The following is a 12,725-nucleotide window of genomic DNA, read 5'->3' as shown; positions in this document are numbered from 1 at the left end:
CCCAAGATGTGGAGTAGCCACTGGCACAGGAAACGTCACTCAGCATGCACCAGGGAAACGCAAGCCCAACGAACCCAAGTGCCATGCCACTTCACCCCCACCCCCGCCTGATGGGCGTGGCAGAAGCAAAAAGACTGTGTCAGGTGTGGACAAGGGTGTGGAGGAATTAGAACTTTCACTCTGTTGGTGAGAAGATAAAGTTGTGCACCCGTCCTGGAAACCTAACTGGCCGTTCCTCAAAAAGTTAAACATACGCGTTACCATATGACTTGGCAACTCTACTCCTAGGTCTAGACCCAAGAGAAGGGAAAACATACGTCCATACAAAGACTTGTACAAAGACATTCACAAGAACCAAAGCAGAAACAACCCAGATGTCTACCGATTGATAAATGTTTAAACAAAACATTAGAGCCTACAGTAAAATATATTCAGCCATAAAAAGGAATGAAGTACAGATTCATGCTGTAACTGGATGCGCCTTGAAAACACAAGGCTATCTACATAAAAGCCAAACACAGAAGCCACACACTGCACGATTCCACGCAGGGAACACATGTCCGCGACAGGCAAATGCACAGAAAGTGCATTAGTCGTTGTCAAAGCGGAAGAGAAAGGGGAGTCAGGAGCGGCTGCTGACAGGTGCGGGTTTCTTTTTGTGATGAAAATGATCTGCCCTGGGCGTGGTTGCGCACGCTTGTAATCCCCATGCTTGGGAGGCTGAGACAGGAGGATCGCCCGGGTTCGAAGCCAGCCTCAGCTACTTAGTGAGGCTCTCAGCAACTTAGTGAGACCCTGTTTCCAAATAAAGTATAAAATAGGTCTGGGAATATAGCCCGGAGGTAGAAAGCCTCTGGGTTCCATCCCCAGTACAAAAAAAAAAAAAAAGAAAGAAAGAAAGAAAGAAAGAAAGAAAGAAAGAAAGAAAATAAATGATCTGTAATTGAATGGCAGTGGTGGTGGTCACCCAGCCTTGAGGACACTGAACATTACTGAGTTGAACACCGGGCGTGATGGCACACACATCATCCCAGTACTTGGGAGGCTGAGACAGGAGGATCGCAGGTTCACAGCCAGCCTCAGCTACTTTGTTTTTTCCCTACAGTACTGGGGATGGAACTCAGGGGCATCTGACCTCTGAGCTATACCCTCTTCTATTTTTTATTCTTTATTTTGAAACAGGGTATCACTAAGTTGCAGAGGGCCTCACTCTCCAGTCTCCGCCTCCCCAATGCTGGGATTACAAGTGGGATTACAAGTGTGCGCCACCAGGCCCGGCTCAGCCTCAGGTACTTGTTGAGGCCCTCTGCAACTTAGTGAAACCTTGTTTCAAAATAAAGAATAAAAAAAAAAACAGGGCTGGGGATATAGCTTGGAGGTAGAATATCCCAAGTTCAATCCCCAGTTCCAGGAAAAAAAAAAAAAAAGATAACTTTTATGGTTATATGAATTACATCTCAATTTTTTAAAAAAATGCAACAACGATAGCAAAAAATACCTCAGGAAGATAAAGAAAGGTTTTATAAAAAGGAATAAATAATTCAACTTGAAGACATGACTCAGCACCTCTGCTGCCTTTTCCGGACTAGAAACTACCCATTTCTTACTCATTTTTATTCCTACCACTTATTCCAGAGCCCTTCAAATCTAATACGCATGTCACAAAGAATTAGGAGGTCTTCAAGTTGGAGAGGGTAACCAGAGATCATTCGAGTACAAATCCCTCATTTTATTTACTTACTTATTTACTTATTTTTTGTGGTACTGGGGATCGAGCCTAGGGGCATTCTACCTCCAAGCTTCCTTCCCAGCCCTATCTTTCGTTATTTATTTTGAAACAGGGGCCTCACTAAGTAACTGAGGCTGGCCTCGAACCAGCCATCTTCCTGTCTCAGCCTCCCAATTACTGGGATTACAAGCGTGCACCACCACACCCACTCAAATCCCCCAATTTAGAGACTAGACATCCAGCAACTGCCTCAAGGTCACACAGTGAGGTGAAGCCCAAGTTAGAACTGGGAGCCAGCACCCCCAACTTCCTGGCCAGTGGTCCTTCTATTCCACCAACAAACACAGACAAATCCACAAGGCAAAGGTGGTAATCACCGCTTTGTAAGAGAGAGCATGTCGTCCAGTGCTAACAACATTGGCTCTCCCGAAATCTAGGGAAAAACTATTAGAACCTTGATATAAAAAAAAGTCAGTATTAGCTGGGCATGGTGGAGCACGCTTGCAATCCCAGCATTTGGGAAGCTGAGATCAGAGGATCGCGGTTCACGGACAGCCTCAGCTACTTAGTGAGGCCTTCTACAACTCAGTGAGACCGTTTCAGAAAAAGATAAAATTAAAATAAAAAATAAAAAAAGTCAGTATTCACTTAGCGTTCAGAATCCAGAGCACAGAGCCGTGGGGAAGGATTTTCATTCTATCATCTGTCTGCTGTGGACAGGGAGCCTGGAGTCATGTAACTCACCTGAGCCTGATTTTTTTTTTTTTTTTTTTTTTTGGTGGTACTGGGGTTTCTGGAAGCCCTTCTACCTCTGGGCTACACTCCCAGACCTATTTTATACTTTTTTATTTTTTGGAAACAGGGTCTCTTATGCCAGCGGTCTGGCTTCAAACCAGCGCGATCCTCCTGTCTCCGCCTCCCAAGCGCGGGGATGACAAGCATGCACCACTACGCCCGGCTGAGTCTGATTCTTTAGCTGTGAAATAGACATAGGGCCTGCCAGGCATAGTGGCACATGCTTGTAATCCAGTACTTGGGAGGCTGAGGCAGGAGGATTGCAGGCTCGAGAGCAGCCTCAATACTTAGTGAAGCCCTCCACAACTTGCTGAGACCCTGCTTTAAAATAACAAATAAAAGATAGAGCTTGGAGTTCAGAGGAAGAATGCCCCTGGGTTCAACCCCCGTACCACCAAAAAAAAAAAAAAAAAAAAAAAAAAAAAAAAAATTAAAAAGGAAAAGAAATAGGGCCTATTTCACAAGACTAAGAAGATGAAATAAAGGATTCCTTAATACAGAATGAAGGCCATAAGGAATGTCACAGCTACTGCTGTCGTTATTTTAAGTCTAATAATGTGATTTCTTCTGGGAATCTAGGCAAAGAGGCCCCCAAGGCCCTGGCTGGCTGGTTTGCCCAAGGCCCTGGCTGGCTGGTTTGATTCCTAAAAGACAAGGGAATCCATCTTTTGAGGGAACCGTCATCAACCACCCGACTCTACTGACGAAGCCATCTCCGGCAGCAAGTGGAAAGATGACATCATTAATAACACCGTTAGCGGGCAGGACTCCTGGCAGGGTGTGAGCAGTGCCCCGGCCGCTCACCACCTGCTCTGCAGGGGCTGGGATGCCACCGAGCAGACGGGAAGCACAGCTCGGAGGGTGGAGGCCGCAGAGGAGAAGCAGAGGGCAGCAGGCATTTGCCAGAAGTGCTCACTCAAGAAATGCCACAGACACAGCTCACTCAAACCTGCAGCAGGAGAGGGCCGTGCTGGTCCAGCAGCGTCCACACTGAGGGCCTTCTTGGGCACGGGCACAACACGGCAGGTGGCTGCCAGAAGAAACAGCCTGCCCCGCGAGGCGTGGTGGTGCGCCTGGAATCCCAGTACTTGGGAGGCTGAGCCAGGAGGAGTGCAGTGATTCACAGCCAGCCTCGTCTACTTAGCCAGACCCTGTTTCAAATTAAAAATAAGCCAGGCGTGGTGGCGCACGCTTGTAATCCCCGTGGCTTGGGAGGCGGAGACAGGAGGATCGCGCAGGTTCGAAGCCAGCCTCGCTAGCTTAAGAGACAGTTTCCAAATAAAATATAAAATGGGTCTGGGAGTGTAGCCTAGAGGTAGAAGGGTTCCAACCCCAGTACCACCAAAATAAAATAATAAAGTTAAAAATTAAAAATAAGCCAAGCAGGGTGGCGCACACTTGTAATTCCAGTATTTGGGAGGCTGAGACAGGAGGATCGGGGTTCGCAGACAGCCTCAGCTACTTAGTGAAGCCTTTTGCAACTCAGTGAGACCCTGTTTCAAAATAAAGAATTAAAAAAAAAAATCAGAGCTGGGTGTGGTGGCTCACGCTTATAATGCCAGCATTTGGGAGGCTGAGACAGGAGGATGGCGCTTTGAGGACAGCCTCAGCTACTACTTAGTGAGGCCCTTTGCAACTCAGTGAGACTGTTTCAAAATGAATTAAAAAAAAAAATAGGGCTGGAGGTGTAGCTCAGAGGTAGAATGCCCCTGGTAAATAAATGGGGTGGGGTGTAGCGCAGAGAGAAAAATGCTCCTGAGTTCAATCCCCAGTACCACAAAATGAAAAAGGAAGGAAGGAAGGAAGGAAGGAAGGAAGGAAGGAAAAAGAAAAGAACAAACACCAGGCCAGAGAAGTCACCACAGCCTTACACTGAGGCAGCACAGGTGCCCACTGACTTCACACCTGGATAGCCCCTGTACCCACTGAACACCTTGTAAAACACCTTCCTACCTCATACACTAGCACCGGCCCTGGTGCAGCTCTCCTCAGCTAGACCCCAAGCCCAGGTCAGAACAGAACAGCGATGACTCCCAGACACAGAGAACTCGAAGGCTCTCTGCCACAAGTCTGGGATTCTAAGTCTGAATTCAGGGATAGGAATCTGTATCTTGGATAGGAAAAAAAAAAAAAAAAAAGACATACATCTGTGCTTCATTATGTCTAACTGAAATTTATGGCATTTTCTTCAATTACAAATGAAAGCAACACAGCATGGTAGTGTTAGCAGGGCCTGTGACTTCAATAAAAAAAAAATACTGCAATATCATATTATAGGCATTAGAAATCTCACCGTGTTTACATTCACAGCACTTCACAATTAAGGTATTTATTGAGCCCACTTCTAAATCCTCCTATTAGTAAAGGAGCATATATTAGTATGGCACATATTTTAAAAGTCTTCTGCAAACTGAATTTCAGTATAATTGGCTTCCTTAGATTCTTAAGTATTTTACTCTGTGCATTACATCATCTTTCTGAAAAGAGGTAGATCACCCTCGGTGTCAAAGGGACCCACGGCGCAAAAAAGAGGTAAAAAGAGAAAACACTCATTGCAGCCGGGCGTGGTGGCGCACCCTTGAAATCCCAGTACTTGGGAGGCTGAGACAGGAGGATCACAGGTTCAAAGCCAGACTCAGCAGCTTAGTGAGGCTCTCAGCAACTGTTTCCAAATAAAATATAAAAAGGTCCGGAAGTACAGCTCAGAGGTGGAAGATTCTGGTTCCATCCCCAGTACCACAAAAATAAATAAAATAATTAAATAAAAATAAAATACTAATTGTACACACACACACACACACACACACACACACACAATTAAGTCCTTGATAGAGAAGGATCTGGTCCCCTCCTGGTTTGCACCCTAGCACCTGGGAGGGAGGTGCCCAAAATAATACACAATTATGAACGAATAAACCTAACCAGTCAAATTCCTTTATAAAAATGGCCATCGTCATAAAGTTGCGGCACAAGCATTCCAGTTCCCTTTGGTGGTCCAGCCCTCAGCATCACTGAGGTTAAGATGATGACGGCTGGAAGGACCCTGGCAATCAATTCACTCTGAGGCCAGATCATATAGGATCGGACAATGAAATGATGTCTGGGTGAATTCGTCGCCACTTTTTAGAAGGAAAAGATGGGTACTGGGGGAAACGAAACGGGAACAGCGTGTCCAGGCACACGGCACAGCCAAGATGTATGTATCACCGGCTATCCTTTGCCCAGAAACCAGAGAGAGCAAGAAAGTACCCTCGGTCCCACACCATGTGGCCATGCTTCAACCCCTCCTTGCAGTGTCTGCAGTAAGATAAAATAAGGATCTGGATTGGGTACCAGCACAAGCTCCACAACCAGCCACGTTGCACTGCACCCGGGTGACCTCGACGCTGACACCAAGCAGCCCAGGATAGTACCTGCTTCGCCAAGGGAGCCTGGAGGGCTGCACTCAGCTGTGGCCTCCTTTAGGGCAGGAACCGTGCTATTCACCCCCACACCACCAGCACACAGTAACGAGGCTCTGCCAGCAAATCGTCCGGGGTCTCCTCATACAGACCCCTTCTCATCCACACTGCCACCACCCTGCTGAAGACCCTCTCCCCTGGACTGCAGTGCCCCCAGGCCCCAGCTGGGCTTCCTCTTTTCTCTCTTCTCTGGAACTGCCACCGTAACGTTTTTAAAATGTCAATGAAATCATGTTATTCCCCTGCTCAAAACCTCCAACAGCTTCCCATCACACCACAAGTCCAAATTCCTTCCCCAAGGCAGAGCAGCCCCTGTGCCGTGTGGCCTGCCCACTCTCGGCTGTCTCTCCGCCTCTCCCACCCTTCCTGTTCTGGAGCACCAGCCTTCTTTCTGTCCTTACATGCTCCAAGCCCACAGTACAGAGGCCTCTGCCCAAGTGCCTCTGTTTGCAGATCTTCCAGAGCTGGCGTCCTCTGCCTTCCAGAGTATTCTACCGCCACCCCTGCAGAAAGGCCTTTCCAGATTTCTGTTTCCCTATCTCCAGAATCACTTCCTACCCCCATATTATGCATAACTTCTCCTCACAGCCCTTATCGCCAGCTGCCATTACCTCCCATAATCACCTGCTTATCAGTGATTATCAACCCTACTGGGAGAAGCCCTTTAAAAATGCCAAGATTCCAGGCCTCACCCAAAGGAATGGACTCAGAGTTCCAGGGACGGGGCCAGGCTCCTCTGGTCCACAAAGGCCCCAAGCAGCCGGGATCACTGTCTAGAACAGTGCTCTGACTCACAGGGCTTGCTTGGGTGGCACCTGAGGCTCTGAGTCCCTGCAAGCCCCCAGGTGATCCAGTGCTGGTGGTTGGCGAACCATTTCTGGAACTTCTCAGGCTTAAAACTGCATTGTCCAAGGCAGGCAGCCCGACGGCATTTCAGACGCTGCTTAATATGGTCAAGGAGCTGAATTTTAATTGCAGGCTACCATCGTGAGCAGCGTGGGTCTAGAACGCACATGTCCCATGATAAAAGGTGCCTGAACCTAGTACCGTGGAGCCAAAGAATGAATAACTACTCAGATTTCTTGGCCTGGTCTGCCTTCTATGAACTGGGTGCATGTGAAAATCCCACCTTGAGGTCTGGCCGGCCACAGGCTCTGGAGTAGGTCAATATTGACCTAAGGCAGGGAGGCAGGAAAAAAGCCAACACTGAACCTCCCTGGTGGCTGCAGCATGTGCTGACCACAGGTGACTGACGACCCTGGTCAGGACTCATTGCAAAGACCATACAAGACTCTCTCCAACCACAGCCCCGGACACACCGGGCCACCGCCAGCCTTGCATGTCCGCTCCATTCTGGATATTTTTAGAGATACTCTCACAAATATTCTATTGTGAGATTGGTGCAAATATTGATGCAAATATTGCACTGGTTCCTTTGCTTATAGGGTATCTGCTTCTCCCCCTAGACAGCAGCTTCCTTCAAAGAGAAAACCCGTTCTTCTTGGTGTTCTAGTCTTTCCACCTGACACACAGCAGGACTCCATAAATCCTGAATGAATGGCAAGCCTGGAACCAATGGGCAGTATCAAAGTATCTCACAGTCCTAAGAGAGAAAGTGAATTCAGCAGGAGGGGAAACTCACATAAGGAGAGAAAACTCATTCTTTTCTTAACAGATTCGAAATGTTCCAAACACAGAAATTCAGATTTCAGAACAGCAATACAGGTGGCCCCTTTTGACCCATAAAGGCTCACTTCCAAGAACATGAGGGCGCCGGGCAAGGCGGTGTCTTCTGAACTGAGGTTTAAAATCTGTCCATCTGGGATTTGAAAGAGCTGTTTTGCAAACAAGCCACAAAGGACCTTACTCTGATTCTCAGTCTTGCCTCCAAGAGCACCAGGCCTGGTTCCCGCTGTGAGCGCTGGGAAGGGTCTGGCCCGTGGATGGCCCTTGGGAGTCTGCGTGGCCCAGATGTTCAGTCTCCCCTGCACTTAGAACCCTGCGCCTATGACAGCAATGAGATTCCCAAGGTAACCAAGGGCAACAAAGATTACAGCCATGGAAGGAAGTAGATTAAATTTTCATACCAAGGAGTCAACATCAAATTATTTTTAAAACTACATGGATGCCAAATGAGCAGAGTAGATGATGTTACAAAGGAGAGCCTAACTAAAAACGTGACCATTTTAAGTTTGTATATAATGTTTCCCTATTCTGAGAACATTTCAAAGTGCCCAGAGACTCAATAAGACAGAATGTTTTTTTTTTAAAAAAAAAAAAGGTTAAAAAAAAAACCAACAGCTTACTTTTCATATTTATGCTACAACTAATTTCCTCATTACTTCCAAAGGCACAGGACAGATTCCAGTCAAGCCCCAGACTTTGCTAAGTTTGCTAAAATCATGCAACATGATTACTTCATCCAGAGAAAGTGATCAGCACAGGAACATTCTGAAACACAGCTCTGTTCTCGCTGCCAAGAGAACACACTGGCTGCAAGGTGCACAGGGAGCGATAAACATATGGTTCATCTGCACACGCACTCAACCATTCAGCGCGGCCCTCCTCTCCCCCATTAAGCCCCATCCTCCCCTCAAGGTCTGCGTAATAACTACAACGGAATCTGGCAAGCAGTTAGCACTTACTAAACCAAACTGTCTGACCAGGTGTTGTATATACCCTTGCCACGGTTCTCAGCAGTCAGATATTGCTGTCCAGACTTTGAGAAAATGTTAGGTGCACCTCCCCCAACTTTACCCAACTGGCAAGTGGTGGAGAATGAACCGGAACCAGATCGATCTGGTGAAGGAGTAACTTAGAGAAAGCATAGCTTCTGAGAACAGCATGGATCCAGGTTCAAATTCCACTTAATAGCTCCATAAACTTGAGCCAATTACTTAACCTCTCCTAGTCTCCATTTCCCCAACTACAAATCACAGATAGGACTAAAGACAACAGATGTGTACAGTATAGGGCTGGGACCAGGTAGTTAATATTCCAGCTACAGGTATGCAAATCAAAATGCACATTCCAGCCCCTGCACTGCAAGAGAAAAAGAAAGCAAGCCCGCCTCAGCTGGAAAACAATTTGTAGCAGACATAGCTCCCACTGGAAATAGGTTCACAAAGACTGATCGGGTGTTTTTTTTGTTGTTGTTGTTGTTTTTGTTTATTTGGTGGTACTAGGACTTGTGCCCAGGAGCATTCTACCTCTGAGCTACACCCCTGCCCTGTTTTATTTTTATTTTGAAACAGGATCTCACTAAGTTGTGGAGAACCTCACTAAGTTGCTAAGGCTGACCCCCAACCTGCAATCTTTCTGTCTCAGTCTGCCAAGTACTGGGATTACAAGGGTGTGCCACTACACTCAGCTAAGAGTATTCAGTTTCTAAATTAGTTTACTAATTCCATAGCTCATTCATTTAAACGCAGACCTGAGGACTAGTAATTTTTAAATTTCTGTCAAATGCATAACTTTATTACAATATCCATACATGTCTCATCTCAATATAAAAGAATGTTTGTTTAAAACCAAAATATTAAGGACATCATTTGGGTTTTCCCCTCCTTTGTAATACTGGGGATCAAAGGGGGGGGGGTGGTGGCTAGCACTGAGCCATATCCTCAGCCCTTTTTATTTTGTACCTTGAAATAGGGTTTTGTTAGCCGGGCATAGTGGTGCACGCTTGTAATCCCTGCACTTGGGAGCCCGAGACAGGAGGATCGTGCAGGTTTGAAGCCAGCCTCAGCTACTTAGTGAGGCTCTCAGCAACTTAGTGAGACCCTGTTTCCAAATAAAATATAAAATAGGTCTGGGAGTATAGCCCGAAGATAGGAAGCCTCTGGGTTCCACCCCAGTACCACAAAAAAAAAAAAAAAAAAAAAAGAGAAAAGAAAAAAAAGAAATAGGGTTTTCTTATGTTGCCCATGCTGGCCTTGAACTTGCAATCCTCCTGGTCTCAGCCTCCCAAGTTGACCATGCACCATCATGCCATAGCATCTGTTATCAAACCATACACAGAAGAAGTTTTTGCTATGGCACTGAACATGACTTGGGGCGGGGGCGGGGAGGGGAGCACCGTTTAAAGCAATCAATGCTGATTCCTCTGAGAAAGTAAACTTCCAAATGTAGTTATAAATCCAGGCTCACACGGCCATCATAATAACAAGTATCCGGGATTTATCTAAAGTGAGATAAGTCTGCAGTCATTTTAATTTTTCCATTTTGGAGACCTGAACTCACTTGTGCTTGCAATTTAACCCAATGACCAAATCCAGTCTCTCTTTAATCTTCTCAGTAACTGAGCTCGAGGGTAATAATCTCTGCACAGCATACAAAAAGAGCTCTGGATTCATCCACTGTAAGATTAATCAGAGAAAGGGTATGCCAGTTTTAATAGCTGGCTTTCCAACATCTGCCAGTGTTAATAATATTTCCCCGACAACTACAGTGGGCAATAAAGAAAAAAACAACAGTGAAACTTTAAACACAAGCTTGCTTTTTTCTTTTTTAAGGTGTGATATTTAAGGCCTCCTTCCCTTAGGTATTCAACTACCATTCTGGTTGCAATCATTTCCACAACATTATTAATGGTGTATTTTCAAAACATTGAGATTATTTTCCTATTGCTTTTCAACTGGCACTTGTGGGAGGGAAGAAAAAAAAAACCAACAACCTCATCTGAAAGCATCTTGTTAAGCCTTGCTGATAAAAGTAGAGAGTGATGTGAGAATCAGGAATTCACTACCAAAGGTTTAAGCATGCAGTTCTCCTCTGCCAGCCACAGGGAGGGACGGAGGATGCCCTCGCTCTGCTTACAAACATTCAGAATGCTGAATCTGGTATTTTTCCTTTAGCCTCCTATTGACTGTTTATGTCTACAAAGAAAAAAAATTCCTCTAAGGAAAAACATTCTAGTTTTTTTTCCCAAGCAATGCCAAACAGCAGACGCTTTGTTCAAGTGTGTGTGTGTGTGGGGGGGGGGGTATCATTTAATTTAAAGCTTTCTGGACACTCATTCACAATACATACAATACTCAGTTTTAAGAATGTAACAACATTCTGGCCAAAAGAAACATAATAACAGATTCACCGTTTCCACAAGTGTGGCTTGTAAACCAGTTACCTATTATGAGCACTTCACACACAATGCCTGCGATGCAGAAAAGATAGATGCATAAGGAATCCCTTTTGGTAGGGGGGGGGCAAAAGGAGGACCGAGGTGAGGCCGTGCCCCCCAACCGCAGCCGGCCTGGGGCCCTGGCCTCCAGCCCCTTCCCCTACCCCGGCTGCTAGAATTTTCAAGCCCGGCCGCTTCACTCCTAAGAGACCCCTCTGTCGGGCATCGGGAGAGCGCACTGGTTAGCTGCTCTGCACCATGACTTTGCACCTTGAACGCACTTTACTAAAATTAGGCCTTTCCGGGGTCGAGGGGAAGGGAGGCGACCAGGGTTTCGGCAGGTTGGACGCAGGTGACTGGGGAGCGGCCACGGGGCCTCTCGGAGCTCCAGGCGCCAGCGCTCGCTCGCCCAGCCCGCGCCCCAGGCCTGGCCGGCCATCCCGGGGACCCCCGCCCCGCGCAGCCGGGCCCCGCGGGAGTGGGGGCGCTGCGGGGCTGGGGGAGGGGCTGCGGCGGGCGATCGGGCGCCCCGCTGCGCCGCCGGGCGGCTTCTGGCTCAAGTTGGGCAGAAGGGCGCGGGGACCCAGGACCCCGGGGTGCGGCGGGCGCGGGGGTCCCCCGATCGCCGCGACCCCGCCTCTCGGGCCGAAGGTGGCCGCACGGGCAGCGGGGGTGGGGATGCCGCCGCCGACCCCGGCCCGGGAAAGGCGGGCGGGGGGGCCCGCAAAGGCCCGCGGCGCTCCCGGGAGCCACCTCCGCGGGAACAAAGGCAGCGCCGCGGGCAGCGCCGCCGGCCGCTCGGCTCCGGCCGCCCGCAAGTTCTCCCGGGCGCCGATGCCCAGGCGGGGGGCGCGGCCGCCGCTCACCTCCTCGATGGCCGCCACGGTGTTGCGGCACTGGGCCGTGCGGGTGGTGAAGCTGGAGGCCGTGGGCGCCTTGTAGTCCTCATGGGTCTCGGCCACGAATTCCGACACGGAGATCTGGTCCGGCATCGCCGCGGGGGAGCCGCCGCCCGGCCGGGCCCCCGGCGCCGCGGGGCGCGGGCGGACAAAGCGCAGCGGGCGAGCGCGGGCCGGCGGCGGGGTCGGGGCGCCGCAGCCCCCAGCTCTGCCCGGCCGCCGAGCCCCGCGCCCTGGGCCGCCGCCGCGTCCGCTCGGGACCCCGCCGAGGGCGCGCACAGCCGGCGGGAACTGCCCGCCACCCGGCCCGGCCCCGCGCTCCGCCCGCCGCGAGGGGCGGGGCTGGGGCGGGGCTGGGGCGGGGCTGGGGGCGGGGCTTGCGGGGGCGGGGCCGGGGCCGCCAATGGGCGCGCTCGCCGCCGCGGGGCGCGGGCCTGGGGCCGGCGCATTGTCTCGGCGTTCCGGGTCCCCAGCGCGCCCCCTCCCGGGCCTCGGGGCGAGCCCGCTGCGCCCGACCCCACCCGAGGCGAGGAATCCCCGGGTTTTCCACCCAAACCGCAGGGAAGGCCCGACCCAGGGAGGAGCTCGCCCCCTGCCTGCCCGAGACTGCGCTGCGCCCCCCCTCCTGGGCGCACCTGCCAAGTGGTGGCCGCGCAGTGACTTGGGTCCTGTGCGGGCATCTCATCCCCTTGAGGGGCAGATATAAGAGAAACGGGTATTTA

The 12,725-nt window shown here is 49.7% G+C and overlaps 1 protein-coding gene across 7 annotated transcripts in view; it reads right to left on the bottom strand.

Annotated features, from left to right (window-relative positions):
- ASAP2 (ArfGAP with SH3 domain, ankyrin repeat and PH domain 2) overlaps nucleotides 1-12,096 on the bottom strand; it is a gene marked incomplete at both ends in the record, with an annotated part of 154,747 nt that extends 142,651 nt beyond the window's left edge. For all 7 annotated transcript variants that reach the window (XM_080711569.1, XM_080711573.1, XM_080711570.1 and 4 more), the window contains one exon: nucleotides 11,971-12,096. In XM_080711569.1, coding sequence (XP_080567695.1) covers nucleotides 11,971-12,096 — 126 coding nt within the window. The remainder of the gene's footprint in view (nucleotides 1-11,970) is intronic.
- Nucleotides 12,097-12,725: the final 629 nt, after the last annotated feature.

This window comes from Muscardinus avellanarius (genome assembly GCF_963383645.1).
Source record: "Muscardinus avellanarius genome assembly, chromosome: 15".
NCBI lineage: Eukaryota > Metazoa > Chordata > Mammalia > Rodentia > Gliridae > Muscardinus > Muscardinus avellanarius.
The sequence above is the reverse complement of the archived record's forward strand: the minus strand, read 5'-3'. Positions and strand labels throughout refer to the sequence as shown.